We start from the raw sequence: 24,396 nt of genomic DNA on the forward strand, positions 1-24,396 counted from the left end.
AAAGCATTTTGTCATGTGTAATTCTTAATATTTACTTTCAGTTCATTATCACACCCTTATTGTTTCTTATGTTAGTCTCTGTCATGATCCGTAATTTTGGGGCAATTTAATCCCTCTCGTAAGCACTTATGCAGTTCAGAGTTCAGCTTTACTATGTTTATCATATGCCTCATTAGTTTGTTTATACAGCTCATATGTTGTCCTCTCTCTCTCTCTCTCTCTCTCTCTCTCTCTCTCTCTCTTTCTTTCTGTGTGTGTGTGTGTGTGTGTGTGTGTGTGTGTGTGTGTGTGTGTGTGTGTGACAAATCTTGGACGTCATCATCCTTTACTTTAATTGCAAATGAAAGTATTTCCCTCCCTCAGTGTTGATCATGGTGTAAAGTTAAGAATAGAATTCACTGTTGTGACGAAATAAAACACCTACATCCAGCCTTATGATTTTATTTTATTTTGCTGCAACCAGTTTCAATGCATACAGTAATACTGGCAACTGATGTGATGTATATAGGGATCGTATCAACCCATACCGCATCGACGACGACCTGAAGATGATGCATTGAAGCATTGAAACTGGTTGCAACAAAGTGAAGTAAAATCATAAGGACAGCTGTAGGTATTTTATTTTGTCAAAATAGTAAACGGCCATCAAGAAAATAAAATAAAATCATAAGGATGGCTGTAGGTGTTTTATTTTGTCACAATAGGAAACGGCCTTCATCCCAGGGACCTCCTTCCAAAAGGATGGACATACAAAGAATTCACTATTGTTATACCTCTCCAAATAAAAGCAGAAAAGTATTTCAATTAATTGATCATTTCACACATAACTTACTTAAGCTTATGTGAAATGGTTTGTACTCTTTATAAATAATACTGACCGATATCAGTGATAATTGGTTGTTTATGTAGAATTCAGATACAGTTGATGGTAGCTTAAGTCATATCTATTTTGCCCATAAAGGACAACATCATTACAACAGCAATGATAATTGAATATAAATAATACAGTTTATTGCTTTACACACTTGTGACCCATCAGAACTTGTAGGCATTTTAATGATTCACAAATCATATCCAGGTTGAGAATTGTGGTCCCCCGGCCCACAATCCCGGGTGGCCAGCTGCTCAGCTGTAGTTTACGCAGTCTGCAGCTGGTGGTCTAGTGATTAGCATTGCTATCTCTGGATCATGAGGTCCCGGGTTCAATTCCCGGCCAGGTTGGAGGATTTTCTCTGCACGGGGACTGGGTGTTTGTGTTGTCCTCATCATTCATGAAAGTGACTAGATTGGACTGTGTACAGATTAGGAATAATAATAATAATAATAATAATAATAATGTGTGGTTTCATTCCTGGTGTTAGTGCAGAATACACACACCTGCTACTGTGACATCAGTGCTGTGCACTAATGCCAAAAGTGAAACAAAACAGTTCTTCATATGAAGATGATTGTGTGGACCAACGAAGCACATACCGGTACAATAAACGAGTAAAAGACACAGTAACTGTTTCATTTGTAGTTTGCTACATCCTATATCTGCAGTGTGTGAAACAGTGTATGATGTTAAGAGTGCCAAGGAAGCAGCTGCTACTGTTGCAGTTGGACTATTGTTGTTCGTTTTCCAGAATACCATTATCTTGCTGGCATCGGAAAGTGGATTCACGCGTGAGGGGAGCAGGTTTACAATTATTACATTGAAATCGTGATTTAAATTTTTGCTCTTCAGCTAGACCACAAAAGATTCCTACCACCACCTCTCCCAATAATAGTTATTGATTTATGGCAAGCTTTCTGCTCGTTTTTATGTGTACAGTAACTTCCAATATCTTGCTGGTAGTTAAAAGCTGAACTTATTCTAGAACTTAGAATAGTGATAGTAGAATAGTAAATATCGTTATTGTATGATTGTTGACTTTCTCCCAGCGTATTTGATAATCAAAATATCCACAGGTGTACTGCCGGTCTACAGTGTCCAATGGGCACAATATTTCGGCGATCATACATGTCGCCATCATCAGGAGAACTGACAGACTGAGCTCCTGTGAACGTGCCGGCACAGATATCTGTACGCTATGGCTGCTCAGAGGGAACTGGATTCGGTTGCGGCGGCGGCCGATTTAAATACCCTCCGCCTGCAGCGCGCTCCCTCCACAATTCGCGCACCGCGCCACGGTTGGGCTGTGGAACAGATTGCGATGGTGTCTGAGATGACGTCGGTGTGATGGCTCTGTCCGCTGTGGTCATCACAACTATACGTTTGTTCGATTTACTCTTGATCAACCCAAATCCCTGGTTCCCAAGCCTTGCTAAGATTATAGCAACAGTCACGGTTTATGAGGTCGTCATTGGTGCGAATTTCGATGGCCTCTCTAACAACGCTGTCCCAGTATCTCGACGTCTGTACCAGAATCCTCGTGCGTTCATACTCCATAGTGTGATTTTCTGACAAACAATGTTCAGCGACCGCTGACTTGCTCAGCTACATCAGTGGAGTGTGCCTCTGGTGTTCACGGCATCGATCCTCGACGGTACGCATCGTCTGACCAATATACGACTTGCCCCATTGACACGGAATCTGGTACACGCCGGCCTTCCTCAAACTGAGGTCATCTTTGGTGCTCCCCACCAGTGCAAGAGTTTAATTTGGAGGACAAAACACAATGTGGGCAATTTTCCCCGAGAGTGCGCCTGTATATGGAATAAACGCAGTGCCTACCTCCTCCCTCGTGATTTCATCAATCTCGACAGGTTGTGCTGTAGTGGTTGGATGGAGAGCACGTTGAACCTGCCACTCTGAGTACCCATTTTTTCGAAATACAGTTCTCAGATGTTCCAATTCCTGGGGTAGACTCTCTGTGTCAGAGATAGTGCATGCCCTATGTACTAGAGATTTAAGTGCCCCATTCCTCTGTGAAGGGTGATAGCAGCTGTGTGCTTGGAAATACAGATCAGTGTGCATTGTCTTCCGATACACCCCATGACCTTGGGTGCCGTTAGCCCTTCTCTTGACCAAGAAGTCAAGGAAAGGAAATTTACCCTCCGTTTCAGTCTCCATAGTGAATTTGATGTTGGGGTGTATGGAGTTTTGCACGCAGACAGCTGCCACCATCCTTCACAGGGGAATGGGGTACTTAAAATTCTAGTACATAGGGCATGCACTATCTCTGACACAGAGAGTCTACCCCAGGAATTGGAACATCTGAGAACTGTATTTCGAAAAAATGGGTACTCAGAGTGGCAGGTTCAACGTGCTCTCCATCCAACCACTACAGCACAACCTGTCGAGATTGATGAAATCACGAGGGAGGAGGTAGGCACTGCGTTTATTCCATATACAGGCGCACTCTCGGGGAAAATCGCCCACATTGTGTTTTGTCCTCCAAATTAAACTCTTGCACTGGTGGGGAGCACCAAAGATGACCTCAGTTTGAGGAAGGCCGGCGTGTACCAGATTCCGTGTCAATGGGGCAAGTCGTATATTGGTCAGACGATGCGTACCGTCGAGGATCGATGCCGTGAACACCAGAGGCACACTCCACTGATGTAGCTGAGCAAGTCAGCGGTCGCTGAACATTGTTTGTCAGAAAATCACACTATGGAGTATGAACGCATGAGGATTCTGGTACAGACATCGAGATACTGGGGCAATGTTGTTAGAGAGGCCATCGAAATTCGCACCAATGACGACCTCATAAACTGTGACTGTGGCTATAATCTTAGCAAGGCTTGGGAACCAGCAATTGGGTTAATCAAGAGTAAATCGAGCAAATGTATAGTTGTGACGACCACGACGGACAGAGCCATCACACCGACGTCATCTCAAACGCCGTCGCAATCTGTTCCACCGCGCAATTGTGGCACGGGGCACGGACGGTGGAGGGAGCGCGCCGCGGGCGGAGGGTATTTAAATCGGCTGCCACCGCGACCGAATCCAGTTCCCTCTGAGCAGTCATAGCGTACGGATCTCCGTGCCGGCACGTTCACAGGAGCTCAGTCTGTCAGTTCACATGATGATGGCGACAGGTATGATCGCCGAAATATTGTGCCCGTTGGACACTGTAGATCGGCAGTACACCCATGGATATTTTGATTATAGTTATGGTAGTTGTACGACAGCCAAGAATTTGGCACATGAGTGGTGCGCCTGTTTGCATCCTGTGGCACTCTCACCTGGGTGCACACTTCCCCCACCTCTACACTGCACTATCTGAGTGTGAGGAAGGAAAGACGGGAAAACTACAAAAGCACCACATTTAAATGGCAATGGGTTCACACTATGTAAGACTGGTTTTATATTTCTCAGCAACTTAGATCCAAAGAAAAACAGTTTTTCAGTATTATTTATTTTTTTCACATGGAAGACAAAATAATTTTTATCTGCTACAGACTGTCAGCATACAGACAGACGAAGACAATTTAACCATTTTTCGCACTCAGGTTCTGCACTAATCATGACTTTTTTATTTTGATAGTCAAACAAAGCCTTTCGTATGCATAACTTGAGTGAAATATTTTATCATATTTGCAACCTCATCATTTGGACAGTTTTAATGTAAAAGACTTTGTCTTGTAAGCAGGAATTACACTATAGATAAATCAGTTCCAACTGCAGATCACAGGGTCTATTTCAGCTAAAATGGGCTTGAAAACAACTTGAAAACAAATGTAGCATTGGCAGTGTCCTAAAAACATTTAGAAAAATGTTCTTGTAATTCTTTCTGGACCACAATGAATTATTCAAACTTGTGTTAATGCCATTGAGCTTAGAGAAGTGGACAGTGTTCGTTTTCAGAATTTATTCCTTCCATTGTACGATTTTTGTTTTAAATGTATCCCCTTCAAATAAGAAGTAAGTTGTTTCCCACCTTACAATGTCTGACTGTGGGCTGTGTAGTGAAGTCTTATTTAAAATTTGAAGCCTACAATCCATTCCAGATGTCCTAATTTTCATACCTGCTCTCCTTTTACCTTTGTAAATTAAACTGTCCTGGGTTTTAAATTGAAAAATCGTTCCAGGTGTGCCACTTGACTTAACCAATGCGCTTCACAGAAATATATAAAGTCTCCTTGCTCCATACTTGATCAGTGCCTCCAAAAAGTGTTGCAACTGGCAGTGGAACAATGCTGGTAACCTCAGAAAATGTGCTATCTGTTTCACCAATTTCATCATGTGCCTCATACCTGCAAATTTAGCACAAAGTGCTTCTTGATGTTCATAACAGTGTGAAGGATTTACAGTTCTGTGTCTTCTTGTCAACCTTGGCTGATGCTTCGTGCCAGTGACATGGTGAAATTCCTCTGACTCCCACTGTCAGCTCGACTGACAAGGCTGCTACTCCAAGTAATCCAGTTGAAGTCTTGCAGGATGACATCTGCAGTCTGCAGGCAAAGCCGTAGCAAGAGATTATGCCCCTACACTGCATTAGAGAGTCCTCTATCTTGCTCCTGAAGAAGAAGAAGAAGATGGTGATGGTGATGGTGATGACTGTGGTGAACCATCAGGATGTACTGTGTTGTCGGAAGTTATGTAGTCAGCTGATCCTGGTCCCACTGGACAGGTAGGCTCCGCTTGCTCACTCGAGATCTCTGGCTTTCTGAGACAGGTGTTCATGCAGATTAAGCAGCAAACTGCTGTTCCTGTAGGGGTCTAATATAGGAAATAGGGACCTCTCTCATTGGATTGGCCTGTGTGAACGTCAAGAGGCATTTCTTTGCATTGCCACTTTGCTGCAAGAGGCACTTTTCCCGCAGCAGGTCAGGCCAACGTCTGGTCAGCCTGTGGAGAGCCTGGTGGTCCAGCTCCCTGAATAGGTAGGTGTCAGTGTGTTCTGCCATGGCATAGAACACCCTGGTAGTCTGTCAGAAGTGGTACCACAAGAATGGGATTCCAGCCTCATGTAGCAGCTTGGTTGGGTAGTGAGGCGGCTTATACAACGTGAGTCACTGTAGTGTGTGAGAGTGTGAAGCAGCAACATTACCCCACATGACGGCTGCGTACTCAAGTGCCAGCTTGAAATGGGGCCAGGTGCGTGGAGAGGCCATGCTGTGGGGGGGGGGGGGGGGGGGTGGAGGAAGGTTTGAGCAGCGGTTAGAGCACACAAAAGACATCCCGTTGCCCTCCCCATGATTTCTCTAACGTGTGGCACCTGTCGAGCATCACCTCTAGGTATTTGCCAGTCTGCAACAGTGGCAGGTCAGGAGCCAGACTCTTCCATGAGGAGGTAACTACCTGACTCTTTGCTGCACTGAATGTAAGGTGCCATCTGGTGGATCAGTCACAAGGACATCACATTCAAGCTGTGGAGGTGGCATTGAATCGCGACCACGTTCATGCTGCAGGTGAACAATTCTGTGTTATCAGCGTAGAGTGTAAACTACACGTGTGCCACCCGTGCTGCATTGACCATGTACAGGGAGTAAAGCAAGGGGCCAAGAGTGGAACCTTGTGACACCCTCATATGTACTGGCGGCTCGGTGGAAGTCCCTCCATCTGCTCAGTCATAGAAAGTGCATTCTGAAAGAAATGAGCACAGCAAGACCACAGGCAACGTTGCGTACCCCATCCACAAAGAGTTCGTATACAACACTGTCGCGCCACATGGAGTGGAAAGCCTTGGAGATGTCGAGGAGCAACAGGAGTACCCATAGGCACTCCCTCATCTCCAAGGCTCGCATCACCTGCTCCAGCAAGCGCAGCAGCTGTTATGTTATAGAATAGCCACTCCAGAAACTGAACTACTCCTTTAGATTGAGCTGTTCAGCCATGGCATGGCATAGCAGAGCAGCCACCCTGCGTACATCTTCTCAAAGACATTGGTGAGGGGCGCGAGCAGGCTGATTGACCAGTAGTGTTCTGCCAGTCAGGGGCCCTTGCCGCTTTTGGGGATGGCAACCACTTCCGCATGTTTCCACATAGAATGAAAGAGTCTGGAGCTCAGAATACTGTTGAAGATGTCCACCAGTGGCTGATAGACCTCTGGCAGCAGCACCTGCAACAGACAGTTGGCAATACTTTCGGTGCCACCCACATTCTTCACGTTGAGGTGGCAAAGTTGTCGATCGCCTTCCATGGCTGTTATCGGTACGATCATGTCATCATCACATCTGCCTGCAAGGAAGACCGGCAGTCAGTTCTTGACAAGATGGAAATGATCGACATCAACCACATCCATGGGTGACTGGAAGTTTTTGGCAAATACGTTTGCAAGGATGCTGGTCTTGGCATCAGGCTTGCAGGTGGTGTCACTCCCCGCATGGGCAGGCAGGACTTGCTGATGGCAACAGAGGAAACACTTGGCAATCGGTCAGGCGCTGCTGTCGGCTATCTGTGGGGTAGCCCCAAGACCGCTAAGTTGTGGTTTCAGTGGTCATCAGTGGTGGCCCAAATCTCGCACCATGCCCTGTTGTGGCAGTGTTTCATCATAGGGAGGCAGAAGAGGCGATTCTTGTCAGTAATCATCTCTAAGGTGTGTAGTGGAAGCTGGCATGACATCTCACCTCCTGGAAGTGACCACCTGTGCAGCACTGATCAACTGCCAGGTGAAGGAGGCCAACACTTCATTGATCTCCTCCAGGGCAGGATCAGGCTCATAACTACGTTAGCCAAGCATTTTGGCTCTGAATCTGTCCTTGTTGACACCACGAAAGTTGAGACAGCCAGCTGGCATGGATGCACAGATTACCTCCATGTCGAAGACCACCAGGAGATGGTTGGATGACAGGGCACATCGGACCATGGCCAACGTAAATTGTCTGACACCTTTGAATATGGTAATGTTGAGCACATGGACTGGCCTCGAGCGAGGAGTACCATGTGGTCATAAGTCCCCAAAACCATCGCGTAGAGCAGCAGGAAGCAGGTGACACCCATTGGTGTTGGTGAGGCAGGAGTTCCTTTGCATGCTTTTGACATTGAAATTGCCCACAGTGAAAAGTTTCCCACACAGTGATAGCAGGATGATGTGGTCTGCTTCCTGTACCAATCCCATCGGTGGCCACAGGCTCCAATAAAGTTTATTATTCCTGCTGTGGTGGTAACAGCCAACCCAGCAGCCTCTATCATGGCGAGAGGCGACATCTGGACCTTGTAGTAGGCAGCAGTCCCTCCACCGGCAATCAGTTCATCACTGCGATGGCACCAATAATTGGCTACCCTTACCCGTATTTCAGGTATCAGGAAGGTCTCGCACATGAAGTAGGTGTCAGTTTCCTCATCCCACAAGAACTCCCCGTATTCTCTCTGCTAGGACACCAAACTGTTTGCATTGAATACGCAAACGGTAAGACCATTGTGACTCTTCAGGTTTTCCCGGCGGATATGTTGTAAATAGTCTTCATGGGTGTGCCACCAGATGACGTTGTGCAAATCCCACAATATTTCTTCGGGGCAACTGTCCGACATCATCAGGTGGTTGAACCTCACTGGTGGCTAGGTATGACTGACAAGATCCGCATGTCGACGCCGCTGTATATAGAGGACACGCGTGAAGATTGTGCAGACACGGAAACCATGCATGCGCAAAAATTGGCAGATAGATGGCGCCAGACTCAAATGCCCTCTGCCGGGAGACCCAGAGCGGCCGTTCTGCGTGTGCGCTGACGCTGTGTTTACTAACATGCTGCGAAAGTTATTATGGGCCTATTATCGAAAGCTCTTTGCTTTCTCGTCATGATTTAACAGCAGCCAATGCAGGGTTCCAGGATGTACTCAACTGAAATCCCGCATCCCTGTTGATAAGGTTATTAGCTGTGCGTATATGTATTGCCTCCTTAATGATGCAATCCCAGAAAGAGGATGCTGGGGATAAAACTTCCGTCTTTTCATAAATCATGTGGTGTGCTGTGTTCAGACAGTGTTCTGCAATTGCCAACTTCTTTGGTTGGCGTAGGCGTGTATGACGCTGATGTTCATCGCAACGTTCTTGCACTGTGCGACATGTCTGACCTATATATGCCACCCCACACTGACAAGGAATCTTGTACACACCACGTTTTCTCAGACCGAGATCATCCTTAACCGAACCTAACAGGTTCCTCAGTTTCGCAGATGGTCGGAAAACACACTTGATGTCATATCTTTCGAGGACTCTGCCGATTCTTGACGGCATGGCACCAAAGTACGGCAAGAAGGCCAAGGTGGTGGGTGTCTTCATATCTTCTTTCTGCTCCATATATTGAACTCGCTTGGGCCTGAATGCATTATGTATTTGTCTCTCAGAATAACCGTTTTGCGGAAGACTGTCTTCAAATGTTGCATCTCACTTGGCAGGCTTTCAGAGTCAGACACCACTAGCACTCTATGAACTAGCGTATGTAATGCACTACTGCATTGTGCTGGAAATGGCAGCTTGTGGCCTGCAAATATAGATCTGTATGTGTTGGCTTGCGGTATACGCTGTGTCCCAAGGTTCCATCTGCTTTCCTTCGTACCAAAACATCAAGAAAAGGTAGAGTGCCATCTTTTTCCACTTCCATAGTGAAGTTAATATTTGGATGGGGTGAATTTAGATGTTGAAGAAACGTAGGTAGAGTATCCAGTCCTTGTGGCCACACCACAAACATATCGTCAACATACCACAGAAAACGAGGGTTTGAGAGTGACTGACTGTAGTGCTTTATCTTCAAAGTACTCCATTAAATAATTGGCCACCACAAGAGAAAGAGGGCTCCCCATGGCGGCACTGTCCACTTGTGCAAAATATTGGTCTTGAAATAAAGAAGTGTGTTGAAGTAAGCACATGTTTAAATAGTGCCACTATGTCCCCCTCAAACTTGTTAGTAATGAGCTGTAAAGAGTCCTGCAAGGGCACCTTTGTAAATAAAGACACAACATCAAAACTTACTAAGAGATCCGATGATTGCAGTCTAAGAGTTTTCAAGTGACCTATGAAATCCTCAGAGTTGCGAATATGATGGTCACACTTGCCTATGAGAGGTCCCAATAGTGACGTCAGATATTTGGCAACAAAATAAGTAGGTGCTCCAATGTTGCTCACGATAGTGCGCATAGGCATGCCATTCTTATGGATCTTGGGTAGGCCATAGAGTCTTGGAGGAATTGCAGCTTGTTGACGTAAACCCTTAGCGACTTGCGCTGGGATCGAGCTCTTCCTGATGAGTTCCAAAGTCTTCCTCTGGATCCTACCCATCAGATCACTTTTTAATTTACTGTATGTAGGATCGTCGAGCAGTCTGTGCATCTTGCTGTTATATTCTGTGCGTGAGAGGAGAACAGTAGTGTTTCATTTGTCAGCAGGTAAGATGACAATGTCTTGATCTCTTCTCAGATCTTGTAGTGCAGTTCTTTCAGCTGCGGTAATGTTAAAGCTGATCTTCTTAGGTGGCACCCGAGTCAGGATGCGGCATGAATCACGTCTGATCTCTTCAGCAGCTTCCTTAGGAAGTTTCAAAACAGCCTGTTCTATTCCACTAATCACGTCTCGGATAGGAATTGTCCCAGGTGTAGGAGCAAAATTCAGACCTTTCTCTAGCACCGAAACTACAGCGTCGTCCAGCGTCTTTTCTGTCAGATTAAACACGGTGTGTCTTCTTGGCATGTTTTCTTGCGTTCGGGCTTCAAGTCGATCATATTTTCCTTTCGACAAACTTTGGCTTGCTGTTCAGTCCAATCAGTTAGCGCCCAAGTGGCGCTCTCTACCCAGTTCCAGGATACCGCTGAAAGGTTCGCTGAGATTTTCAGATGGAGTGATAGTAATCGTCTGGTCACCGAGCACAATTCCTGACATGTATAGCGTATCCTTTCTCTCACAAGTGCTGCACTTGCTCGTCGTTTGATTCTAATGGCAGCCTCAGAGTTTATATGGTGTTTAAATTTAGCAAATGCAGAGATGGTTTGCTTGTCACGGCATCTCAGTAAAAACGCGAGGGTGCTTAGCAGTCTACCTCTCTTGAGACGTAACTTGTCAAATTCACATGTTTTTTGCCATCTCCTCCTCATAAAAGTGCCAGATGTGACTCTTCAGGCTTTCCCGGCAGATATGTTGTAAATAGTCTTCACGGGTCTGCCGCCAGATGACGTTGTGCAAATCCCACAATATTTCTTCGGAGCAACTGTCCGACATCATCAGGTGGTTTAACCTCGCTGGTGGCTAGGTAAGACCATTGATATGTAAATTATCAATGTTGTGTCTCGGAAGCAGCGGCGGATACAGATTGGGGGCACACGCGCCCCACTTGTGGAGCTGCCCACATTGCCACCTGCACCACCCCCGGCAGTCAGGACTGAATCGAGTTATCGAGTAGTTGTACTTTTTTATGTAGCATGTGTGTCCGTGTCATTGTATTTTATACATTTCCGTAAAATACATCGTTTAAGGAAGAGAACCACAATTGTAGCTTTTTTATATCATAAGATGGCATTGTCTTGTATATGTGTATAATCAGTTTAAATAAAACATTCGCCTGTGACTTCATTATTTATTATTATTGTAAAAGTGAAGGCAGCTCAAGATATCTTTAGTGCCCCTCCTTGAGGTTTTTCTGCATCTGCCACTGCTTGGAAGTCACAACGTAGGCCTTCAGGACCATCCTAGCAGCAATGACTAGTGCCAGAAGCTGTTGGACCAGCTGGCTCAATGATCAAAAGACTGATCAGAACTCAGCTGCACCATGGGGGAAGCTGGTTGTGGCCACTCAGCATGCAGCAGCTGCTGCACAGCCTCAGAAGCCAGCTGTGGCACATCACGTGGAACAGGCCGCTGCCACAGCAGCGCATCAGTTTCAGACTGCCATGAAGGTGGCTTGCATTGCGTGACAGTGGCGCCTGCAGAGAGCGGCAGTCATGGCTGCGGGAATAGCCGCTGCCTCATGTGTAGCCTCAGACGCTGCAGGCGGCTGCCATGACTCATGCCTCTGGGTGGAGGGGTCAGGTGCCCCATCCTTAGTAGCAGCAGCGAAGCTAATGTGAAGCTGCACCCTCCTGTAAGATGCATCCTTGCCTCACAGTTGTGTTCACAGCCTCTGCAGAAGGGCAAGCACCCTCTTTAGCTGGCAACATGTGCACCGCTGCTGTCACAGCAAGTCAGCTTCTTCTTGCAAAAAAGGCCACGGACCTAAGCACTTGATGCAGCAGGCCAGGATAGACCAGTACCTGTGGATGTAGTTAAGCTGCTGGCAAGAGTAGCATTGTACTGCATCGCCTTTGCCCCAGAGTGTCTTTACTGTCACATTGAAATGTCCAACATATTGCACCCATAAAATTTTGCAATTTTCCAGGTTGTCAGTGAGGACAACCTGGCACAGCAGCATTTCTTGGTGTGCGCACAGTGACTTCATCAAGCTGGTGGACCCGATGCCAAAGCCCAAGTCCTCAAATTTGTCTTGGAGACAGGTAGACTCCTGGCACCCAGAACTAGTACCTGTAGTGATGGTCAGGAACAGGGTGCTGGATGGCCTCTCATCCAGCAGTGATTATGTTAGTACAGAGAGCACCACAAGACATATTGGTGTTACAAGGCCCTCAGTCTACCTCTCAGTGTCGTGTTAAGAGGCTAGTGTGAAGTTCCACAAGCAGCAGATAGTGGTTACTTGGATGTTGTTATCTCAGGAATGGCAAGCAGTGTGTTCACAAGAAGTGGTGGAACACCTAATACATGGATGTCGCTACATTGTAACAATCATTGAATTGTGTGCTTTGGTATGAGTGCCATCACTCCTAATGACAAATTGAAATGAGAGCTAGAGAACTGTGGCATTCATGGAGATAGGTAGAAGGCAATTAGGTGAGGCTCTGTTTGTTATCTACAAATGTGGCATGCTTTTTTACTAGTGGTCAGCGACCCTCATTCTGCTGTCTTTGCTTAACAATTTGTTACAGTCTCTTAATTGCTCTCTCAGGTCTCTGATAGGTGTTATTGCATCTGAGATATAGCTTGTTTCTCCACATTAATAGAGTTAATGAATATCTCTCTCTCTCTCTCTCTCTCTCTCTCTCTCTCTCTCTCTCTCTCTCTCTCTGTCAAGGTTCTACTGAATGTGTAGCTTGTGCCTGGGAATTAGTGCAGATGTAGCATTGTTTGCTCACGTCCGCAATTGATTTACAGTGTTGATTGTTTCTTTCTGCTGCATTGCTAAGTCACCACCTCTGCCTAGTGTTGCCTGTGGCTGTACCAGCGTGAACTTCATAAAAATTTGATTCCTTCCCCTTTTCTACTCAGTGGTGTAACAAATGGTCTCATCTCTCAATAGTTGCAGTACCCATCAATTATGCAACGGTATACAACACAATAGATGTTGAAAATTCTTATTGTTCTCTTCTGTCAGTCCAGTTCATTTTTAAAGGCTTGTAACAATAGGTCACCAGACTGACACTTTTTGTGCAAACAGTCACTTGACCTGTGACATTGATTTATACCATGAAAAAGTAGCGAAGCATAAACAGCGTTGACACGATGATTGTGCCAAAACAAACAAGGTCATAGCGATAGAACAATGCCGCACTGCAGTGTTAAATAAAATGTCATGCTGTACTGTGTACTTCATAGATGTACCAAGCAAAGACAAGACAGGCCGAGCCTTAGCCTGCACATCATACTCATGTCCAGTTTGGTGCATTGTGAACTATCCTATTGTAGCTTGTTATGCTGTGTATTGCAAAACTTGCCCAAAATTATTAGGTTGGCAAACACAGCATGCACTGTTGCAAGATGTTTGTTTCAATCTGTACAGTGTCGACTTTAGTTTACTAACAATGTATATAATTATAGCTCATTTCTTCGGTTTCGCAGAACAATATCCTGTAAAACAACAGGAAATAGGAAAATATTTCATGTTACAGATCAGTCTAAATGTCATTTATGGAGTATAGTTTCACCTATGGTTACCATGTTTGTTTTAAAGAATACAGAAGTGCAAAGTATTAATTCAGTGCCTGTATGTTTTCACCAGTTTTTGTGCTGGTAATCATTATTTAATTTTTGAGGTTAAAGCTTTAAAAAATCAATGAATGCACAGCTGCTGTTATAGTAAGGTGCTTTGAAAATTCCTGCTTTTGCACTATTGAAACTAAGGTTGCACATTATATTTCTTGAAACCTGCTTGTTCCTTGTGGTTACTCCCAAAGGCCTAGCATTGAAGGCATCTGTTTCTGGATGTAATCCTACTCCACACCTGCCTCTTTTTGCAGTTTCAAATACAGTTATCTTTTGCACATAACCAGCTAATCTGTGACATATATGCTCTGTCTGCCAATTTTCACTCCACCAGACTAATCTCATTCTACAAAATCCTCTAATTGTGTGCCCCTCTTGTTTCCTGCCAAGCCAATTTCAAACTGCAACAACATGCCTGACTTCTACTCAGTAAGCTATCTCACCTTCTCCTAAACTACCTGAACAGTGGTGTTTCCCTTCCTGTCCCTTTGCAGCTCCATAAACTGCCACATCACCAGTCACCACCCCTCTCCTACGAACTGAGCTAGGCCAGCCTCCATAACATCCCTCAGCCTTCACCACTGCTTCCCAGACCAATAAAAACTCATCATCATAACAACAAGTCATAACAGTACAGTATTCTTAACCTCTCACCTAAAGCACTCTCCCCTTATGAATTATCCCTTTTACCCAAGGGTCTAACTTTCAGCCCTAAAAATGTGTTTAATCATGCTGCTTTGGTGAAGGATCAACTTTCATTCAAATATAATGTCAACTGAGAATATCACTTTCCAACCCAATCCCAAAACCATTCTCACAGCAAACCTGATATTGAACGCTCACAATCCCACATTAATCCACCATCAGTACCTCAGAATCATCCCTTACAAATCTTCCAAGAATTCCAAACATCTAGCATTGCTTCACAGCCCTTCAAGTTCCTGCAACATGACCCTAACCTGTCCTATCCAGAACTCCAGGCTCTTCATTCCTTAAGAGCTGATGACTCCATCACTATCCTCTCTGCAGACAAGGATCTACTGCTGTGGTACTTGACCAATGGGGGTATGTAAGTGAAAGTCTCTGCCAGATGTCTGACACATCTATGTACTGCTCTTGCCATCAGGGTCCCATTCCCATGGTTGAAACTGATCTGCAACCCACTCCCCCCCCCTTAAAATCTCAGGACCTTCGCAAGGACTTGAACCTCAATCTATACTTCTTACCCCCATCCAAACCATGTATCCCCACCTTTTACCTTCTTCCTAAGATCCATAAACTCAATTACCCTTGCCGTCCTATAGTTGCTGGCTTCAAAGCACCTACCAACTATATATCTACCTTAGTTGGTAAACACCTGCAACATTATTCCAAAGATTTCCCACCTATACTGAAGACATCAACCATTTTGTAGATCATCACAACTCTGTGCCCATCCCACTTCCACCACACATCTTGCTTGTCACCAGTGATGCCACCTCCCTCTGTACCAACATCCCCCATGTGTGCAGTTTGTCTGCTGCTGAACATTTCCTCAGTCAGTACACACTCGATTCAGAACCTATGTCATACTTCCTGCACATGTTAATCAACTTCATGCTTACCGACAAACACTTCCCCTGTGAGGGGCAGACGTACAGACAGAGGCACAGCTATGGGAACTAAGGTGTCCCCTTCTACTCTAACCTTTTCATGGGTCAAATATATTAAAAACAAAGATTCCAAGACTTACCAAGCGGGAAAGCGCCGGCAGACAGGCACATGAACAAAACACACAAACACACACACAGAATTACGAGCTTTCGCAACTTTAAATATGTCTGCTTGTGTCTGTGTATGTGCGGATGGATATGTGTGTGTGTGTGTGCGAGTGTACATCTGTCCTTTTTTTCCCCTAAGGGAAGTCTTTCCGCTCCCGGGATTGGAATGACTCCTTACCCTCTCCCTTAAAACCCACATCCTTTCATTTTTCCCTCTCCTTCCCTCTTTCCTGACGAAGCAACTGCCAGTTGCGAAAGCTCGTAATTCTGTGTGTGTGTTTGTGTGTTTTGTTCATGTGCCTGTCTGCCGGCGCTTTCCCGCTTGGTAAGTCTTGGAATCTTTGTTTTTAATATATTTTTCCCATGTGGAAGTTTCTTTCTGTTTTATTTACATCGTCATTAACTTTTCATGGGTCACTTGGAGTGGGCTTTCTTGAGATCTATAAGCCTTCAGCCCCTGGTTTGGTTTAGATACATTGATGACATGTTTGCCATGTGGACTCAGGGCAAGGCTGACCTATTAAAATTCCTGGAATCTCTAAATAATTCTCCCAGCTAAATTTCACATGGTCTTATTCCAGATCCCATGCCACTTTCCTTGGTATTGATCTCATCCTCACCGAAGGTCAGATACACACTCCTGTTCTCATAGAACCTATTAAAAAACAACAGTACTTACATTTTGACAGTTGCTATCCTTTCCATGTCAAACGTTTTCTTTGTACACCCTCGGAATTCTGGGCAAACATATTGGTTCAGATGCAAACTCTTTACAACAATACACCACCATTCTTACCCAAATGTTTTGGATCATCACATACAATCCTGATACTGCTGATTCCTCCAAGAAACAACTTAAGAGTACACAACTTATCACTCAGTATTATTGTGGTCTTGGAAAGTATTAATCAGCTACTTAAACAAGGCTTATCCTAAAATGAGGTTCATTGTGTCAGAGATTATGCCCACCACATCTAGAATAGCTTTTTGTCGCCCTCCCAGTCTCCACAATATCCTTGTCAGACCGTTTGCTCCATCTGCAACCATCTCCCTACCCTATGACTCCACCCCTGTGACCATACTCACTGCAAGACTTGCTCTATGCACCCCCCTACCACCACTTATCAAGTTATCAAATTGAGTGAATGGGCATAGGCAGAGTGTGTATGCAGGCAGCACACAATATTCTGTTGCAGAGCATGCTATACAACATGATAGTCATGACGTTGATGCGTGTTTCACCACACGTGCCATCTGGGTTTGCTGATTGTTTTAAAGTGGTCTTAAAGTTTTTGTCTTTGGATAAGATTCTAACCATGTGAGTTAAATATGCCATTAATTCCATAATGTTGGGTCACATCAAATAACATTTAGGCTGTAAAAGTCTTAATTTAGTAAATAAAGATGGAAGTAGGATTTAATTATTATTAATGACGATGTAAGAGCAGTTGAACGGAATGCACACTGTCTTGAAAGGAGGATATAAGATGAACATCAACAAAAGCAAAACGAGGATAATGGAATGTAGTCGGATTAAGTCAGGTGATGCTGAGGGAATTAGATTAGGAAATGAGACACTTGAAAGTAGTAAAGGAGTTTTGCTATTTGGGGAGAAAAATAACTGATTGTGGTCGAAGTAGAGAGGATATAAAATGTAGACTGGCAATGGCAAGGAAAGTGTTTCTAAAGAGGAGAAATTTGTTAACATCGAGTATAGGTTTAAGTGTCAGGAAGTCGTTTCTGAAAGTATTTGTATGGAATGTAGCCATGTAGGGAAGTGAAACATGGACGATAAATAGTTTGGACAAGAAGAGAATAGAAGCTTTCGAAATGTGGTGCTACAGAAGAATGCTGAAGATTAGATGAGTAGATCACATAACTAATAAGGAGGTATTGAATCGGATTGGGGAGAAGAGAAGTTTGTGGCACATCTTGACTAGAAGAAGGGATCGGTTGGTAGGACATGTTCTGAGGCATCAAGGGATCACCAATTTAGTATTGGAGGGCAGTGTGGAGGGTTAAAATTGTAGAGGGAGGCCAAGAGATGAATACACTAAGCAGATTCAGAAGGATGTGGGTTGCAGTAAGTACTGGGAGATGAAGCAGCTTGCACAGGATAGGGTAGCATGGAGAGCTGCATCAAACCATAACAACAACAATGATGATGTTTATTATTATTAGTAGTAGTAGTAGTTGTTGTTGTAGTAGTAGTACTGTCATTATTATTCTTTAACTAACTCAGAACTCAATGACTGATATAAGATTCCTCTGTTTTGAGACTGATATTGTGAGAACTGGGCACAAACCCCAGTCTGGGCATTGAAATTCTCTGTTTTTGAAAAACCACAATGAGAAAATTTTCTGGTGCTTCTCTATAAAATTATCACCAAGTTCTTTGTACAAATGTTACTGTTGTGTCTCTGCTGATCACATGGTCATCTTCTTCAGTCCAAAAATTGGTTTGATACTGTTCTCCACGCTAGTCTGTTCTGTCTCAATATCTTCTTTGTTGCGTACCTACTGCAACCTGCATTCAGTTGAACTTGGTTGTTGTAAGCAGTGCACTGCAACCATATTTCATTTTATCTTCAATGATTTCATCCCTACTGATCCATTGTTTTCATTTCAGTGCATTTAATCCATTTGGTATATACCCCTTGTCACAGGGAAAGTCACAATCTTCTAACTCTGTTCTCACAATGAATTCCTGAAGAACCTCTGTTAGTAGTGTTCAAAAACCATTGTGGAAACATCAGTTACAGTGAAAGTTTAAATAGGGTCTAGGGCATACTCAGATAGCTTAATGGTTAAGAAAGCTGCTCGCAGTAAGAAGGCAATCCAATTGCAAGCCTGTTTGGCACAAATTTTCAGGGTCTAGGGCATACTCAGATAGCTTAATGGTTAAGAAAGCTGCTCGCAGTAAGAAGGCAATCCAATTGCAAGCCTGTTTGGCACAAATTTTCAGCTGTCACAGTAGGTTTATTGTTAGGATTAAATGTATTAAATATGCAGGTGTCAGTTTGTCAATAGATAAAATCACCATGTTGCGAAAAGGGTCCCGTTACAACACTGATTTTCGTGATTAGAAAACTTTGTTTTTCGGTTGTCATTAACATATGTAATTCCCAAGACCTAAAACAAGCTATCTTCAGTTAACATTTTATTGAATTTGTGATCCCTGATTTTGACTATATTTGTCATGTGCTTATTCTCCCTTTGTTGTTGCCCGTGGTGTGTCTTCACTGCCCCTCTTTGCCCTTTTCCATACATGATATTATTCAACATCTGATGAATCATAAACATGTTTTCTCATTGTTTCTTACTTACAGTACCCTACATATAAGCTTATGTATTTCGTATTCAGTTTTTTAATTGTATCTGCTACCCATTGATTTGCCAAAGAACACTGTATTGCCTTATAGTACAAAATCTGACAAAATAACAAGTGTGCTTACCTAGGAATTGTTTGTTGTTTGATATTTGCACATGTTGCATTTCTGATATACTGAATCCTTTCACTGTGGATATGTTTGGGCTCAGATTGGTTTCACTTTGAAGATAATGACCATGAATTGAACATATTTTGTAAGTAAACATGATCAGTTTAAATTTCTGGGTCAGACCTCAAACACATTTTCTTTTAGAATGCAAGAACACAATTGCTTGTATGCTGCTGCTGTGGTGGTAAACCAAAGTGAAACTTGTCGTAGCACGAAGACACAGTTCAAAGTTGAAAAAGTCATACTCCAGTGCTCGAAGACAAACAGTTTCGACTAATGTACATAGTCTCATTTCTGTTTTGTCAGACCTCACATCATTATATTTAACTGGAATTGTTAGTATTGTGTGTTTATGAATTATGTCAGTATAATACTGGGTGTTCATACTTAAACTGAGGGTTTTGAGAGTGTGACAGTGCAGGCTGTATAAGACGCTGAAACATTGTAGGTATGAAACTTCCTGGCAGATTAAAACTGTGTGCCCGACCGAGACTCGAACTCAGGACCTTTGCCTTTCGCGGGCAAGTGCTCTACCATCTGAGCTACCGAAGCACGACTCATGCCCGGTACTCACAGCTTTACTTCTGCCAGTGCCTCGTCTCCCGCGAAAGGCGAAGGTCCTGAGTTCGAGTCTCAGTCCGGCACGCAGTTTTAATCTGCCAGGAAGTTTCATATCAGTGCACACTCCACTGCAGAGTGAAAATCTCATTCTGGGAGGATTGTAGGTATGTTTGTTAATAAGTGTATTCATGGAGTAAGTAGGAGAAAAAAAATAATATTTCCACTTTCTGTCACAAGATGAAAATATAGCACTGTAAGCAGTCAGAATACAAAATGTTTCAGTTTTGATGTCTCTATGTTCTTGGTCACTTGGCGATGTTTGTTGATTTCTTTCGTGAAATGTCTGTTAGTGAAAAGGTTTAAGGAGGTTGAAATTTTCCATAGGAATGTAATGGCTGTTGAGAAGAAAGACCGTGCACTCCTGGTAAAGTTGTTTTATAAGAACGGCAGCAATAGCAAATCTGCATTGCAGGAACATCACCGAAAGAAACAGCTGCAAAGAGTCCCCATGTCAGTAAATGAGCTAAATAATATGATCAAGAAGTTTGAAAAAACAGGTGAATTAAGTTGTGCAGCAGGGAGAGGGAGACAACTCATTCCCATGACAGTTGTTGACAAACTTTCTGTAGCTGTGGGCAATGGTGCAGCACGTGCCTCAGATTCAGATGCCAGTGCTTGAACTGTGTCACAGGAAATCTCTCTGCCCTGGTCAACAGTTCGAAGGATTTTGTGGCACATTTTACACTGGTATCCCCCCATGAATATTCTTTGGATGAACTGTCACGTATGAGGTTGTACTATGCCACATGTTGTGCAGGAACATCCACTTCAGTCAGTGTACATGACTGTGTGGTGTGGTTTCACAAGCTCCTTCATTCTCAATCTGTATTTCTTCAAGGAGATGACATCTCGTGGGCCTGTTAGGTGTACAGTGACATGTGCATGTTATAAGTATCTCCTTATGCAATACATGATTCCAGGTTTGCAAGAATACAACCATGTCTGCACCACTATTTTCATGTAAGCTGGGGCAACAGCACATGTCGTGTGACAGGTGAAAGATTTGCTTCAAGAAACATTCCGAAATGACCACATCATCTCTAGAGAATTTCAAGATGTGTGGCTCTCCAAATCCCCTGACATAAATCCATATGATTTCTGGTTGTGGGGATATTGTGTCCATTAGGGATGCATCTGTACTATTTCTGATCAGAAGGAAAGCACACAACATATTGCTCTGATTACACCAGATATGCTGCGAGCAACTGTCAACCACACCATCTTATGGATGCAGCATGTTGCCAAGTCAGGGGCCGTATTGAACATATGTTGTAACTTGCGACCATATCCTGACAAATGTTTAAGAACCACCGTTATCATGTGTTTATTTCTTCCCTTTTCCTGCAACCACAGCACATTATGATTTCTTACAGTGCTATATGTTCACCTGGTGGCAGAAAGTGGAACTATTCCCCCACCCAACATACTCTGGGAGTGCACTGATTTATGAACTTACCTAGGATATTTAGGGTTAAGAATTTGGCAGCTGTAACGTTAATAAGTGTTTTATATATTTATCAAATTTACTTTTTAATTTTTTTATGCAATTTCAAGGAAAAAAAGAAACATATTACCTCTTCTCTACACTCAGAATATTGTTTTCCTGTTAATGAAAGACAACACTGTTATAACAGAGTATTAGATTTCAAATCGTGTTTCTTTAAGTTTTCTTTGTAATGCTCTGTTCACAATGAATCACACATTCATTACAATAATAAAAGTGAAGCACTCTCTAGTATTTGCATAAATTAATTTTATTTCTGAATCATGTTTACAGAGGAAGTGAAACAGACTGTAACAGGTGGAGGGTTAAGAATGTTAAGTGATGGGAAGATATCAAAGGACACCAAACTACAGCTTACAACAAAAATAAAACTGCTCCGTGCACACATACTAAGGTAATGTAAGTTTAGAATATGGCAGTACTGATAATAAAGTACTGGTTGAACCTGTGAGAGGCACTGAAAGTTTTATTTGCATATTGACTCAGTCAAATCATTATTCTGGCAGGCTAGTAATGGAAGATGACAATGATGAGGATAATGATGATGAAGATACTGTTGACATTTTTCATTATGCTGATAATTCTATGGAGTACCATGGAGAAGATCCACAATCATTCAAAATTTCAGCAGACTTAGCGCCAGGTGTTGAATTTCTCATCAGCTGTTACCCACAGTTTGTCAGTATTTCAGACATACCACTGGATACTGACAGTGAGAAGGTATGCAGTTGCTCTCAAGGGCATAAAATTGTGTTGTATTTGTGATTCACTTATTTTATACTGCATAATAATTAAATTATATGCTTTTTTCCTTTAGATAAGCCTGGCTTCAGACCTTTGGCAGCGTGGGCTCCTACTCAAGTCTGATTAGAGTTCCCAACTGGTTACTTGTAAAACATTTCTGATCTGTGTTTTTGACTGAGCATCTTAGAAAGTGTGGCAGATTGTGACATCCTACTCCACCTCAGCTTGTGATGCTTGTCCTTTCTGTAGCCAAATTAAATTTTTAATAAACTGACTTCACTTTGTTGCTGAATTATTATCTAGGTGAATTTGTCATCATTACATTTTTCCAGTCTGTTTACTTTATCCTGTAATTATTTTATGATAGCATCAGCATGTATCTACTGAGAAAGAAATTTAACATAACAACTTGCAGTTATGAATGTTGATGATGATCATGATCATCATCATCCTGCTGTGGTAAGGAACTTTCTCAAAAGAACTCACAAGCACTGCAGAATGTTAGAATCATTCAGGAAACAAACCTTAATCTGTGACCATTACCCCAGCCAGGTATGAAGCTGAACTGCTCAGAAGTTTCAAAACTAGAAGAGAGATATTGGCGGAAAGTGTAGGATGACAGATTGTCCATTTAATGTGGATACTTGGTTGCTTAGACATTGTCCAGTAGATTTAAGAGTGTGGGCTGAAGTTCCATTGCAGTGTACAGTTTTAATCTGTTAGAAAGTTTCACTACAATGCCCACACAGCTTTAGTGAAAGGTTCATCCTGAAATTTGGTGGGAACGTAAAACTGACTCTAGCAACAGTATAGTAAGAGATGTGGCAAAACAATAAGAATTTTTATGACAAATAATGAGTCAGTGAAAGGGAATATGATTATTTTTTTTTCTAATTCTTTTGCAATAAAACTTATTGTCATAGATATAGTTTCGGTTGTTACAACTAAAAGAATTCCATGGTCATTTCTCTTCTTGACTTACTTTTGCTATGGCTACTCATATGCCTGATGATACTATGTTAGTAAGTTATTGTACTTTAATAATTGCTGGCGTTTATTAATTTGATTTAGCTTTGTGCTTGATACACAAAATTGTGTTTGATAATTGGTAGTGGGGAAATGTTTGTGGTTGGCCGTTGTGCTAATTTTGAACTTGATGTGAAGAAGTTTATTACTCTTCCTATATTAAGACAGTTTAGTTTAATGATAAGAATTTTTATTGTAGATATGCTAGTGGGAAGTTCTTGATGGAATATAAATATTGAAAGGAAGACACTGAACCACCAAAAGGCACATTATATGTCAACACCTACATAAACACTCCGCAAGCCACCACGGAGGAAGGTACCCTGTACCACTATTAGTCATTTCCTTTCCTGTTCCATTCACAAAAAGTGTGAGGGAAAAAAGACTGTCTATATGCCTCCATCCTCCATATGAGCCCTAATTTCTCATGTCTTATCTTTGTGGTCCTTACAAGCAATGTATGTTGTAGGCAGTAGAATCATCCTGCAGTCAGCTTCAAATGTTGATTCTCTAAATTTTCTCAATAGTGTTCCTCGAAAAGAACATAGATTTTCCTCCAGGGACTCCTTTGAGTTCTCGAAACATCTGTGTAACACTAGCATGTTGTTGGAACCTACCAGTAACATATCTGGCTGCCCCCTCTGAATTGCTTCGATGTCTTTCTTTTGTAGTTGTGAATTCTGCCACAGAATGTATCAGGATGACCAAATGTAGTGGGAAGAGGTAGAAGACACCATATTAAGACTCATCCGAACTTTGCAAATGATTGACTTGTTTCCACTACAGTGCCCCATTCACCTCGGTTCACGTCGCAGGTCCCCGATGCTGAGGCCACCGACCCAGTGCATCGCACTGCTGTGTGTCGGCCTTGTAGGGCCGCGTCGTCAGGGCTGCACTGACAGATAGCTCAGCAGTCTTCTTCCCCATTGACTCAGTGCTGCTCCGCTGGGAGCCGCTGAGCGGCCCGCTGCTTCCTTCCTTGCTGGCGTAACTGAGATCACTTTGACCACAAGTGCCTGCGATCCGGCACCCTAATTTGCAAACCTTGCTTTGGGATGCCTCCGGCATGTGTTGAAAACCACGACGATTGCTCGCGGTAGTGGACCATGGAATGGCATGCCGCTGGCTGGCTGGCTACAGACCCCATGTCGGCCTCAGAGGGTCGAACCAGCAACCCACCGTGGACTGGAGCACTGGCGCCCCATATGCTGCTGTGTGTAGTTGGTGGTGTGACACGCTCTGCCGTCCAGGAGAGCTGCCACACTTGAATGAATCTCATTAGAAACCCGCACCTATTTATATGGGGCTGTGTGTCTGTTTTGCTAAAGTGCCACTCCAAGTCCTGTACTCAC

At 43.3% G+C, this 24,396-nt stretch overlaps 1 protein-coding gene across 4 annotated transcripts in view; it reads left to right on the forward strand.

Moving 5' to 3' along the window:
- LOC126278370 (ribosomal oxygenase 1) overlaps positions 1 to 22,310 on the forward strand; it is an 84,265-nt gene extending 61,955 nt beyond the window's left edge. For all 4 annotated transcript variants that reach the window (XM_049978440.1, XM_049978439.1, XM_049978441.1 and 1 more), the window contains 3 exons: positions 21,548 to 21,668; positions 21,781 to 21,994; positions 22,092 to 22,310. In XM_049978440.1, the coding sequence (XP_049834397.1) occupies positions 21,548 to 21,668; positions 21,781 to 21,994; positions 22,092 to 22,145 (389 nt within the window). In that variant the 3' untranslated portion in view covers positions 22,146 to 22,310. The remainder of the gene's footprint in view (positions 1 to 21,547; positions 21,669 to 21,780; positions 21,995 to 22,091) is intronic.
- Positions 22,311 to 24,396: the final 2,086 nt, after the last annotated feature.

Source organism: Schistocerca gregaria, chromosome 6, assembly GCF_023897955.1.
Source record: "Schistocerca gregaria isolate iqSchGreg1 chromosome 6, iqSchGreg1.2, whole genome shotgun sequence".
Classification (NCBI taxonomy): Eukaryota; Metazoa; Arthropoda; class Insecta; order Orthoptera; family Acrididae; genus Schistocerca; species Schistocerca gregaria.